We start from the raw sequence: 13,579 nt of genomic DNA, 5'->3' as shown, positions 1-13,579 counted from the left end.
AAGTGTTTCACATCTGTAGAGTCACCACATATATTCCAGACCAGCAAAAAAGTGCCTCAAAGTCAAAAGAGGTGAATGTTCTCAGAGAAGCTAGGGGGAAAGGAACAAGGGATAGAGAGAGAGAGAGAGAGAGAGAGAGAGAGAGAGAGAGAGAGAGAGAGAGAGAGAAACTCCCTCATAAAAGCCAATGCAAACAGATGCTCCAAGGTGTCTTTCCAGACCCTTTTATGCTCTTGGGCTGTGTGGACAGAGGAATGGCTGACATCTGATAACATGTCAGGCTCACAGCTAATGCTGTACACTGAGTATGGGGGTTTGAATTTAGATCCCAGGGACAGCACAGATGTGGTCTATCTTTGGCAAGTCCTTTTCATTGTTGTTACTGTCAAGGTTGAACCTAGAGCCACAAATATGCTAGGCAAGCACTCTGCCACTGGGCTATAGTCTCAGACCCTGAAGCAATGTCGCACTAAGTTGCCCAAGTTGGCTTTTGAACTTGCTCTATAGCCCAGGCAGGGCTTGAACTCTCTATTCTCCCACCATAGCCTCCTGCAGCTAGATCCTGCAGGTCCAGGGAGGGTATCAACTCCTTGTCTTTGTCCATGTCCCTTGTGTAGTGGTTTGATATTCCCTTGGGTGCATGGCTAATATATTTATGCAGACATCACTCAGACTCATTACTATCCTATCAGTTGATATCTAGAAATCTAAATCATCCTGGCCAAAGCCATCTACCCTACCCCCAACCTGGGTACAAATCAAGCTTCCAGCTGTCTCTTCATCTTCTGCACGACAGACTTCTTCCTCCTGCTTTGGAGGTCTTGGGCTGGAGGGGGTTTCTTGTTCAGAAGAGGAACTTTCTGGGTACATCGTGGTGACTTTTTTCTCTGCATCTAAGTCCCTACTGTTCTTGGCTTTGGTGCACTTGAGTTCTCTACTTGGAAAATCTTCTTCTGAGCCCTTCTGAGACACCTGTGAGCAGTTGCTCGGAGATGATGCCCTGGTGCAGTGCGCTGCATGGCGGCGTTGGGGGCCTGGCCTTCTGTGGTGGTTGTGGAGCCTCCTCTCGTGGTCTAGGCTGCTATTTTCAGAAACCACCCCTCTCTGGCTCTCTCCCGAACTAACCCAAGGGCTGGTCTCCTTTTCATCTTGATTTCCTCCTTCTACCTCTGGCTGTCTTTCTCTGGAAGCATCCCGAGTCTCCACAGAACGGCCACCATCACCCTGTATTCCCGAAGCCTCCAAAGCGTCTCCATCTCTAAAGCACAGGCGTGGGGTTTCTTCCTTCTTGGCCACACTCTCCTCTAACTGCAGGCTTTTTTGCGCAGCACTGATGTGGATTTCCCTTTCTCTCGAAGTGGCTGCACCCTCTTCTGGTACATGGCAGCCAGCTCCTTCTTCTTCCAAGAACTCAGGATCCGTCTCTCCTCTCAGTTGCTGCCTCTCTTCCCCCTCCTCTCCCTCATCTACCTCAGGCCCCAACCTCAGCTCCTGCTTTCCATCAGTTCCTTGGACATTTCTAGGGTCCTCCTGAGGCAACATCATCCCTGCCTTCTGAGGGGCCACCTCCATGGCCTCCCTATTCCTACTTCCTTTCTTGCTCTGTAGAATTTGCTGGAGGTCAAAGGCCTTTTTGACCGGTGCGCTGGAGACTCCTGTGGCATCTTTTGGGGATTTAGGGGTCATCTTCTTCTTCAGGCAGACTTCACAGGGACAGAACTCATCCCACACGGCCCCCACGGCCCCCACACCTGGCCTGGTCCCTAAGGCTGTACTGAGAGTGGGCCCATCCTCCAGGGTGAGGGAGAGGGGGCCCTGGCCAGGGAAGGCTGAGAAGTTGCGCAGGCCCCGAAGGCGGCGCCTGCGCTGCTCTGTCTGTAGCGACGTCTGACCTTTGAGGGCTTCCCGGGGTGGTTCTGGGACCATCCTCCCTTGCCGGCTCTGGATCTTCCTGACTTCCCTGATAGTGCTTGCTTGAAGCCTTCGGCCCACATCCTGCTCCAGCTCGGTCACCATCTGGTCCAGCAGGCTGTTGTCGTGAAGGTTCCATCGGGCTCGGAGTTCAGTTGTGGCACCAGCCAGGTGAGCCATGAAGTCTTTCTCTATCTTCTTCAGCAGCTTGGACACCCAGACTGGGTCAGGGTCCAGAGACCCTCTGTGGGCCGTGGATGCGTTCATCTCCCTGGTTCCTGAGCTGGCCTTGATACTGGCTTGCTCGCAGCCCATGGCAGCCATGGTGGACACCTCTTCCAATCCTTGCTCCAATATGTGAACACTTTGACTCTTGCTAACGTTTGAGTTGCTCTCACGGAAACCGTGAGGGGACTCTGTGGGTTCCTCTCTCTCATCTAGGGGCCACGGTCCTCCAGAGGCAGCATCTCTTCCTGCTTCATCCGTTGACACTCTGGTGTCTTCTGGGGAGCCCTCCCCATGCCGAGAGCCAGCTCGAAGTATTTCTGGACTGCAGACTCCAGCCTTCACTTCCGGAAGGCTCTCCCCATGGACACCATCTTCCTGTAGCATCTCTCTTACCCTCCCTTCTGCCTCTTCTGATTGGGCCTCCTCTTCCAGCCTTGTGCTTTCAGCTGATTGTTCTGAAATGCTGCCCCACTCCTGCTTCCTGCTACCTTTACCCAATTCCTCCCCACTGGTGGTGCCAGGCCACGCCTGGGAGCCAGATGAGGCTTCGGAATGACTCAGTACCTCTGGGTACCCCTGGTTCCTGGAATCAGGTCTTTGAGTGGGGATTTTCAGGGGCAAATCTACCCTCTTGGGAGCCAGGGTATTATTATCCATGGCACAGGGCACACTGCTCTCTCCTGAGCCTCCAGAACCGCTGCTGACATCCACACCAGAGGAGGATGTGGGTGTGCAGTCCTCAGTCCCCAGCAGAGCCTGGTGTGAAGTGAGTTTCCTGAGGCCAATGCCCAGCTGGCTTTGTCCAAGCTCACTCCCAGGCCACAAGGCCTGGGAGATGCTCAGCATCTCCTTGTACCTAGGGGACTCTTCAAGTCTTGCATTGCCATCCAGAGGGCCCAGATCCTCATCAAAGAAATGGAGCTTGGCAAGGCAGGCGATGAAGGCCCCAGCAGAGAAGCTGAGCCTCTGAGCTACTGTGTTAGAGACCTCTGGTAGACTGCTGGGCCGGCCTGGCTTGGAGCCCAGCAGGGCCTTCATGATCTGTGTGGAGGCTGAGACCCTGCTGGGCAGCGCACGTAGGCTCACACCATGGTCTATAGTGGTCCCTTCTCCTATCCCAGCTTCTGCAGGGGCCTTGACCCCTTCACCTGATGCTGCATCTTGATGTGGATCACCTCCTAGTTTGCCGCACACAGAACCAGTCTTTGGAAGGACTTTTGCTGGCTCTGGCTGCTCATCAGTGACCCCTTCTGGGGACTGCTGTCTGGCCTGAACCAGTTCCCTAAGGGCTTTCAGAGAGCAGCCACCACCAAGGTCGTCCTCAGGACTTTCTGGGCCATCACTGGCCACCTCTGTGGTCTCACCTTCTATCTCGTATGTCATGAGTACCGGCTTTTCTGGGATGTTGCCTAGCCACTCACGAACCACAGCATCTGGAGAGGTGTAGGGCAGAGCACTGGGTGTGATACCACCATCCCCTTTCTGCTCCTCAAAGCTTCCCCTGGTACCAGGAGACTTTCCCAGAGGAGTCTTCCTGGGCTCAGCATGGCCATCAGCTTGATTCTGGTCACTGCTGGTACTCCTGCTGCTTGTAGGATCCTTTCTGGAACGTATTTGCTCCTGGGGGGGAGTCGGACAGAAGCTGCTGGCCCCCAAGCAGGTCTCAGAGAAGGGGGCCTGTGTTTGACCACTAGGGGCTGTGAGGACAGAGGATGCTGCCACCTGTGAGCAGCAGCAATCTTGGTGGGGTCTTGGGTCTTCTGCCAGTGACACAGAGGACGAGGGAGGCTCAGGGGTGGTCCCTGCCTTGTCCCACAGGCAGCCAATGTCTCCTCTATGGACAGGTGTGGGAGTTGGAGAGTGAGCTGGACACTCAATGTCCCCTACTGGCTCTGCAGAGTGAGTTCTAGGACGGTAAAAGCTGGACGCACCGTCTGAGTCACTCATGGGTATGGTGGTGGCTTTGCTGGTGGCTTGTGGGCCTTGAAAGTCCAGAGAACTAGAGAATGGTGATCTCAGATTGCTGGAGGCCTGATGCCCAGCACTGGGTGAGTTTGGAGGAGATCGTGGTGCAGGGCCTCCTGGGCAGGCCTGTTCTCTTTCCTGAGGTATTGCATTTGTGTCCAGCGAGGATTGAGTGTTCCTGCAATAGTCACACTGCCTGGCATGGCCGTTCTGAGCCACTTGGCAAGGGACAGGGACACTGGGCAAGTACATAATACCAGCTGGCCTCTTCTGCTTTTTCTGCCTCCGTTGGGCTGGGGCACTGGCAGGAGCTAGGAGAGCATCTCTCTGTGTGTCCAAAGAGCTTGGAACCAGGGGCAGCCTCAGCTCAGGCTCACCTCTGGCTTCCTGGCACCCGGTGCTCTGTCTGCATTTCTCCGTCTGAGGGTTCATGTGGCTCAAAGATAAGAGACTCTGGGTGGAAACACAGGGCCTGTCGCCTTGGGTGGCTTGCCTCTGGGAAACCGTGACCCTCACCTGGCTTGAGCCTCTGTGATGCTGGCTACCACACTCACTAGACCCCTCAGCAGACTCAGCACTGACTGATGTATCAGAAAGGGCCCTTTCCATACCTCGGGTCTCAGGTCCCAAGCCACAGGGTCCTGCGTCCTCTAGGCAGGGGCCCTTACCAGTTTCTAGTTCAGCCCCACTTTGGGAAGAAGCTGAGGAGACTGGATGCAAGGTCTCGCTGTCTGTCTCACCTCCTGGAGTCCAGGGACAGCAGGAGCCTGGCCAGGTACTTCCAGGGTGCCTGGGACTTGAGACCGGGCTGACACTATTATTGCCCTGTCCTTTCCTGTCATTGGCACCCTGGCTCCAGTGGCTCCTGCATCCAGAGAGTTTAGACAGGCCCCACCTCCTCCTCTGAGTTGCACCTGCACCCCCAGGGGTGGTCAGGGGGTTCCTCCAAATGTCATAGTTGGGCTGTGATTCCTGGTCCACATCAAAGGCTCTCTGGTATTCTCCATCACAGGGACCCCGCCCCTGTGCCCCATGTGCCAAGAACCCACAAGGGTGGCCCTCCTGACTGTAACAGAAGGGATCAGCTTCCCTCAGGACCTGGACCTCCTCACTGGTTGGGGTACAGACACTGGCATGCCCCACCCTCTGGGACCACCGCAGGGTATCCTCGCCCAGAAGTTGAAAGCGGACTTTCATCTCCACAGACAGGCTGCCATCCTCATTCATGCAGACCTTCTTCTCCACATCATCAGCAGCCACCAAGGAGCCAGGTTGGGCAGGTGTGTCCGGAGGGCACCTGTTCAAAGCAGGCCCTGGCCAAGCCTGATGACCAGATGCCGGATGGTCATTCTCTGACATCAAGGAAAACTGCCGCAGCCTTCTGCCAGACCTGGCCCTTGAGTGCATCACACTCTGCTTGGCGTTTGGTCCCCAGCAGCCTGTTGCACAGTGGAACAAGAGAGAAGAGAGTAACTGGGACATGCAACAGCAGAAAGGCAAGGGTCAGAGCCATTCTAGAAGGACCCATGGGTGTCACAGAGCACTAAGAAAGAACTGAGTGTGAATCCAGCCCAAAGCCACCAGCTACCTGCTGCTATGCAACTCATTAATACTGCTTTGTTACATGCAGCCATGTATACAGTACTCACTGCATATTGAGTTGCTGCACAGAAAGCTTCTTGCACAGAACACTTGTTGCATATTAATGTTTGCTGTATAGGCACCAGCACAATCAGGGGCTGGAGAGATAGTGGCATTGCAGATGAAAACACACCATAGGGATTCATTGACCTGGCATAGGAGGAAGCTCAGGCTACTGCCAGTGATCTGACCATACAATGTCAACTGACATGACTCACAGTGACCCATCCCTCTCACAATGGCCAAGCTCTTGGGCTGAAGAAAGATTGCTGGGAGAGGTCTAAACACACTACATCAGTCTGTGATAGTCTAGTCTGCCCCGCAGGCAGAAAAAAAAGCTGGGGCCTTGGGTGATAGAAAGTAGCTCTAAAGCCCAGAGATGGTGGCGCACGCCTTTCATCCCAGCACTCGGGAGGCAGAGCCAGGTGGATCTTTGTGAGTTCGAGGCCAGCCTGGGCTACAAAGTGAGATCCAGGATAGGCACCAAAACTACACAGAGAAACCCTGTCTCGAAACACAAAACAAAACAAAACAAAAAAGAAAGTAGCTCTAGGGAAGAATGGGGTCCTGGGTGGTTCTCATTTTATTTCCCAAGCTATGCTTGGTGGGATGTACCTGAGTCCAGCAGAACAGACCTCACGAACACTTCCGGACCGGAGAAAGCATCAAGCAGGCCTGGTGGCTCTTGTAGTGTGTGCCTAGACATTGTCTTCTGTCCAGCCACTGGGGTGCCATAGTTGCTGGTACTGTCCTTGGTCATTTTCTTAATGGAGTCCCACGAAACACAGACCTTTGTTCATTCACCCAACTCTACTATCAGTCCAGCAGTTGGGCTGTAATTTTTACCCTTCACTTGGGAACTGTGCCCTCAAAATCATGTATATTTTAACCACAAAGCCTAGACCCTGACCCTCTGTGGGCTTTTTTGATGGATCTATATGTCCAAATGGATGGTCCATGATTGTGGTGTGTTTTAATCATCGTAACCACTGTAGACCACCACTGCTGCCTAAGACAGCCATGACTCTGAAGGACTTAAATGTTCTCTGTACTCACAGGGCTCAGCATCTCAGACATGAGGACATGTCCACTGAGAATCTTAATGGTTATTTTAGATCCTAGAGACCTGGAGCTCAGATTTCCCTGTGTCATAATCTACACGGATCTCAGGTGTTCCCAGCAATGCTCTGCTCACTTAAGGCTGATGGAAGAAGGAAACAGCAAGAAGGACCCAAAGTAGCTGGAAGACCTAGGAACCCAGCCAAAGCATCTTTCCTGTGGGTCTGGAAGTGATAACAACCAAGCCTGTGGAGCCACTGTTCCATTTAAAGAAGCCAGGAAGGCCCAGAATCTACTCACCACGTTCACTCCTTGCAGTCACACCAGAGAAGGTTCTGGTCCTGTTCCCTCCATAATTTTCCATCTCTAGGCGTCTGAAGGCCTCGTTTCCAGCACACACCAGCAGGGAGGGACCATCCAGGAGTGTCTGCAGAGAGTCCACCTGGAGGATGTGAACATGGAGTTGGGAGCCTGGCCTGCAGAGACTCTCTGCTCCAGAAGGCCCAAGAAGGAAGGTCCCATTCCCTCAGGCCTTCCTAACCCTTGCATATGCCATTCTGGGTTCCCACACCCCATAATGCCTCCATCACAGCCAGGGGCTGAGAGCCCACTGCCTGCAGGATCTCTTTCTCTGTCTCCACCAGCTGAGAGCCAGACCACAGGTTACTCTGGATAGAAAGGTCAGGGCCATTAAGCTGCTTCCCCGAGCATACATGGTTGTCCAGAATACATTTGGTAAAGTGCTTGCAGCAGAACATTCAATGCCTCCATGTGGAGATCTGATTCTCAGTCTGTCATGTTCCCAGGTGGAGTCCCCTTCATGATCCCCTTTCCACATTGGGGGCCAAATAAATGTAGCAGGAATCTTAACAGGTCTTATTAATAAAATCAAACCTAGGAGCCAGGTATTAGGGTGAATTCGGAAAGATCAGAGAAGCAGAACAAGCCACAGCTACCTCACCTCTCCAGTTCCTCAGTGGATCCTATTTCCTTAGACTGGAAGCCTCTGAGTCCTCATCCAGAATGGTTCTCAGCTGAACTGCTTCTCAAAAGCCTGAAAGCTTAACCAGCCTAGTTCCTGGTTTTCATGCCTTATATACCTTTCTGCCCTCACTTCCTGGGATTAAAGGCTCACTTCCTGGGATTAAAGGTGTGTGTCACCACGCCTGGCTGTTTCTAATGTGACCTTGAACTCACAGAGATCCAGAGGGATTTCTGCCTCTGGAATGCTAGGATTAAAGGCGTGAGCGCCACCATTTTCTAGCCTCTGTATCTAGTGGCTGTTCTGTTCTCTGACCCCAGATAAGTTTATTAGGGTGCACAATATTTTGGGGAACACAATACCACCACAAGTATTTGATAACTTTTCAGTATAATTCAAGCCAGTTGCCTCTGCTTGAGTGGATCAGTGAGGGCAAAGTACTGCTCCTCTCCCAGAGAGTCATCTGTTCTCAAATTCTACCCTTCCCTTAGACCCAACAGCAGGATATGCTGCTGCCAACTCCTGGCTCAGAGATGAGCAGGATGCATCACTCCAGGACTTCACTCTTAGAGTAGTTCCTTGGCCCCAGAGGCCCTGCATATCTGAAGGCCTGTGTTACAGCATGAATGGCAGTGTGTAGTGTCAGGGGCTTTTAAAGTGCATAGTGTGTTCTTTGAAATAATTTCAAATTAGAAGGGTGTGCTCAGTAACAAAAAGACACACACACACCCCACCATGAAACTATGAGAATAACCAAACCCCAGGACAACATCAAATGCAAGGAAGTGGGACATCAGGACCTGTCACTCATGGTCCGTGGGGATGAAAAGTGACCTAGTCAATCTGGAAGTCAGTTGCTTGCAAAACCAAGCACATGAGTCTTGTGCTCCTTAGTCTTTATCCAAGGGGCCCATATCCCCTCCCCACAATCACACACAACTGTGTTGCACTCTACCATCTAGCCTGGTTCAGTAGGAAGGCCCTTTGTTCTATTCATCCTTAAGGCACATTTCTTCTTTGGGTAGATTTCTACTCCATCTCACCACTGTAGCATCAAATGCTGAGAAGGCAGTGGACAGACCCACTCAGGGGCCATGAAGGGTGTAGGGGAGGCTGTCCAGGGGATGGTTGGATTTGGTTGACTCTTACAGAGGGAACAATAGATAGGTAGTGGCTAGGACTCAGCAGGACCAAGATTGGAGGGTTGGTGGTAAGAAATCTAGAGAAGCAGCTCCCAGAGGCTCTTCCACAACTGGCTGGTGGGTGAGGACATTCTTGTCATTGCTAAGTGGTCACCAAAAGGTGATTATCACATGGACAGATAGGCCTGCTCAGTGGGTGCCAGACACCTGGTGGGAAGCTAATCCAACTGAACCCCTCTGACTCGGCTGCTATTACGTAATGAGGACATCTCTGTTGGGGGCAGTTTGTACTCACTGGAATGGAGTAGACTTTCGTTTTGGATAAAGGTGGTCCTCAGCCATTCTCTTTTAGCATCACTATCGTGGGCCTACAGAATGCCCACTTGACACCAGCACAACCCAGGAAGATGGCTGACGTCACTGCAGAAGATACGAGGCCATGAGCTAACACCAGTACAATTTACTGTATATCTGGGAATAGTGGTGTACACACCTTTGATCCTAGCACTCAAGAGGCAGAGACAGCTGGATATCTGAGTTGTAGGCCAGCCTGGAATACATAGAGAGTTTCAGGTAAGCCAGGGTTACATAGGGAGACCCCATCTCAAAACAAACAGTAAGAATTCACTTTATAGCCATATGCTCTATCACTCTCATAATGTGGAATAGTAGGATGGATATTCTCTGGAAGATTCCATGTGGCAACTAGCTGGGGAGGTTGAGCTGTGTTACTATAGGATATGATATGCATTTCCAAGGCAAGTGATGTGAACTGCTTTGCTTTCCTATGGACCACAGACACCTGGGGATGAGAATGACTCTCATTCTCCTAGAAGACAGACAGCATAGAGATGATGTGGCCTAAGGCAGAAAGTAAATATGATGCTTTTACTTTCATTGGTTGAGACTACCCTAGAATTCTGTGTAGCCCAGGCTGTTCTCCAACATACAATTATCTTGCTTCAATCCGCTGAGTGCTGGGATTATGGGTATATACCACCACACCTTGTCATTGACACATCTGTGGCCCAGATGCATACGTTACTTCTCATCCCCTCAGCTTTGGGCCTTGATGGTTTGGTAGACTTGGGACCCCAGGGAGAATGCCCCATGGAACTGGAAGTTAAGGCAGTCACCAGGCACCCCAAGCTAATGAACCAACCAGGCAGCAGGAGGGTTCCTGTGTAGGATGGTCAATAGGTTCTGATTATCAAGCGGAAGTCTGGTTGCTGTTCACAGTGGGGACACCCTTGTTGGGAGCCCTCTGTGGCTGCCATGTGCAGTAGGACAAGGTAACAAAAGGCCCCAGGACCCCTATATAAGAAGGAGCCCAGAGGACTCAGCCTGCAAGGACCATGGTTTAGTCACTCCATCAGGTGCCTGACCCCCATCAGCAGAGGTGCCAACAGAGAGGGAAGGAATGCCAGGTGAGTCATGGAAGGACAATTTAAACACTAACCACAGCCTTGTGGGAAGTTGCCCCTGACTTTCTTTCCTGCTCTCTGAGATACGTGCTGTAACAAATTTCCTGGCTTTTGCTCTTGATTTCTTGTGCTACTTTATGCAAGGAATTCTGGGGGCTACTGGCTTTGATAGACTTTGAGAGAGGATAGCTTGTAACCAAACTAGAAGGCAGAAAGCATAGAGATGATGTGGCTTGGGGCAGAAAGCAAATATGCTTTTGCTTTTGTTTCTTGAGACAAACCTAGACTCCGTGTGTAGGCCAGGCTGGTCTCCAATGTGCAGGTCTCTTGCTGCCGTCTCCCGAGTGCTGGGATTCTAGGCATGTGCCACCACACCTCGTTAGTAAATACAGTTCTGACTATAGGAGGCCCCAGGGCTAAGCAGATACAGGACCAGATTGTGGGGAGAGAGAGCTAGATCAGCCTAGCTCGGTTTCCCGAAATGCCCACTTTTGTCAGAGACTTGTGTTCTGCAAGACCTAGGAAGGAGCCAGCTACACTTACTAGCCTCTGCAGTTAGGGTCAAGTGCAGCCTGTGTTCTCCCTCAACTGGGTGCCTTTGATCAAGACTGAGCAGGAAACTGTTCAGTACACACCACCTCATCCCCCGCCTGGCTGGTGTTGCTGTGTGCATGTGAGAATCAGGAGGTGATGGCAGCCGAGGTGGCCACGGCCGACTCATCCCTCTAGAAGTCCTGGGAGTTGAGATGCAGCTGCGCTTCCTGAGCACTGTTTCCCATGCCTGGCTGTTGGCCCCACCGATGTGTTCTTGAACTCAACATTCACAGTGCTTCCAGTAAAGGCAGGCGCTACCTGCAGGGTGTGGTGTGCTATCTCTGTCAACCCAGCCCTGATCCCACACTCCAGCTTTCCAGACCTGCCCCTAATGTCCTGTGTTAAATCTCTCAATGCTCAAGGTACCCTGAGTGATCTGTTTCCTGCCCTAGACTCACATGGAAATACGGTGTTGGGGAGGACTGCATAGCAGATGAGGAGCGCGGGCAATGTTCAGAGCCTGCTGTGTGCTAAGTGCTTACTAAAAGGGAGCTATGAGTAGGGTAGCCGTGTGTGTGTGTGTGTGTGTGTGTGTGTGTGTGTGTGTGTGTGTGTCTGACTTCTGATTCAGGTCCTCATGCTGGCCTGGCAAAGCACTTTACTGAGCCGAGCCCCCCCCCCCCCCCCAGGCCTGGTGATTGTTGTTTGGTTAACCAATTTGACTCAATGTCTCCACTCTTCACCTCTAATTAACAGTGGGCAATCAAAGATGCCTTCCTAGTCTACCTATGTATCTATGTATGTATTTATTTATTTTTGGTTTTTCGAGACAGGGTTTCTCTGTGTAGCTTTGTGCCTTTCCTGGAACTCACTTGGCAGACCAGGCTGGCCTCGAACTCACAGAGATCCGCCTGGCTCTGCCTCCGCCTCCCAAGTTGCTGGGATGAAAGGCGTGTACCACCACCGCCCGGCACCACCTATGTATTTTGACCCAAGGTCCAAAGGTCCAAACCTGCCCCCACAGCCTACCTTCTTCCCACTGATGGTATACACCTGCTTCACGGGAAAGCGCAGAAGCTCGGAGGCCTTGCTGAGGAAGGCCGTCAGGTCCCTGGTGTTCCTGTGACTGAGGACCACTGTCTGCTGGCATCTAGGATTCCCATTCTTCACCAGTGTCATCCTCCTTGGCGCCATGGGACCCTTCCAGGAAGAAGATGTTTCTGGAGCTTCATGCCCACCTTCATGCCCCCGTGACTGCCTAGCAGAGGGGCTTTTCCTTTGCAGGCGGCCTGACTCTCTGGGGGTTTTAGGGGGCTTCTTATCGGAGCAGAGGTAGCAGCCCCCATCTTGCAGCTGCTCCAGGGCACTGAGGCCATGTAAGCCCCGGGGTGTGGTGACGGAGCGAACCCCAAAGGAAAGAGGCATGCGCTGAGATAGCTCATCCATTAGGGCGCTGAAGGTCTTGAAAGTGCGCTGGTGAACAGCCAGGCGAACCCCGGCGAATCGGGGATCCCCTCGCTTGAGGAAGGTTATCTTCTTAGCTGGTGTCACCTCGGTGACAGAGGGGGTGTGAGCCACAGAGGGCAGGAGACACTGCCGGTGGCTTGGGGCGGGAGCTTCCCGTACGTCTCCTGGGGTGCTGTTCATGATGTGGAGGCCCAGACAGCTGTACAGACAAAGAAAGAGAGGCTCAGAGGGCAAGTCACAGGTTAGGACAATCTAGTCTCTTCTCTTCGTTATGGAGGTACTTCCTGACACCCCAAATTAGTTCCATCCAGCTGTGTAGAGACAGTTTGATCCACCAGGGTTCAAAGGTAAAGATTTAGTATTGGGCATATCTATGCCAAGCCCTACCTCCCACACTTGCTACCCATGTCACCTGGGAGGACAGTGGCTTACTTAGCCCCATCTGTAGAATTCAGCTTAGTCTGGATAGTGATTATAGGACACAAATGAATGTCTACGTCTGAAGCGCTTAACATAGAGCAAGGGTCAAAAGTCTTCAGTCTCTTCCCCCCTCTGGCTGTTTCTCTTGCCCTTTTCTGCCAACAGACAACCCCCCTGAATGACCTCAGGCTTTCTCCTCTAAAAATGTAGGTAGTCAGAACAAAGAGTGACCCTCGCAGGTAGAATGCTAGACACAGAGTCAAGAGCTCCAGGCAGCAGGCTTCCCTCTCTTGAGGTCTCCCCACATGCCCTGGGGATCCCTGTCCCTCTGGACTCCATTCATCCAGCTGTTAGGTGGGGGGGGGGCTGGGGTTCCAGCACTGGTTCCAAACCCTCTAGGGACAGGGAATCAGACAAGGAGACTCGACACCCTTGTCTATATAACCTAAAGCAAGACGCATCACTTCACATCCTGTGTCTTCATGACTAGTTGTTGTTTGCATCAATAGTAAAAATAAGCTATGGGGCTAGCAAGATGGCTCAGTGGGTAGAGATACCTGCTGCCAAGACTGATGACCTGAGTTCGATCTCTGGGATCCACGTAGTGGAAGGAGAGAACCAACTCCCATAAGTTATTCTCTGACCCTCATGGGTGCACACACACACACACACACACACACACACACACACACTGACACACTCATAAACGCATTCACAAACAAATGAAATATTTTAAAAAAACACAACTTTTTAAAGTCGTGTAGAAGGTCCCGAAAGTCTTTTCTATGGGTGGTTATCAGCTTGCT

General features: G+C 52.1%; 1 protein-coding gene across 1 annotated transcript; it reads right to left on the bottom strand.

Annotated features, from left to right (window-relative positions):
* Nucleotides 1-699: 699 nt before the first annotated feature.
* On the bottom strand, nucleotides 700-12,533 carry Rp1l1 (RP1 like 1). Its single transcript, XM_036198772.1, has 3 exons — nucleotides 11,916-12,533; nucleotides 7,105-7,246; nucleotides 700-5,543 (listed from the first exon to the last, which is right to left on the bottom strand). Exons 1-3 carry the CDS (start codon nucleotides 12,531-12,533, stop codon nucleotides 700-702), a joined length of 5,604 nt encoding a protein of 1,867 aa, XP_036054665.1.
* Between the last annotated feature and the right edge of the window lie 1,046 nt (nucleotides 12,534-13,579).

This window comes from Onychomys torridus, chromosome 9 (assembly GCF_903995425.1).
Source record: "Onychomys torridus chromosome 9, mOncTor1.1, whole genome shotgun sequence".
NCBI classification, from domain to species: Eukaryota; Metazoa; Chordata; class Mammalia; order Rodentia; family Cricetidae; genus Onychomys; species Onychomys torridus.
Note: the sequence above shows the minus strand (reverse complement) of the source record. Positions and strands in the feature narration are given on the sequence as shown.

Bases quoted from the DNA above. Each gene is read 5' to 3' on its own strand.
- Rp1l1 (XM_036198772.1), bottom strand. From the start codon at position 12,533: ATGAACAGCACCCCAGGAGACGTACGGGAAGCTCCCGCCCCAAGCCAC. The intron at 7,247-11,915 runs GTAGGCTGTGGG...CACATCCTCCAG, and splicing joins ATACCATCAGTGGGAAGAAG to GTGGACTCTCTGCAGACACT. The intron at 5,544-7,104 runs GTGAGTAGATTC...ACTGTGCAACAG, and splicing joins GACTGCAAGGAGTGAACGTG to GCTGCTGGGGACCAAACGCC.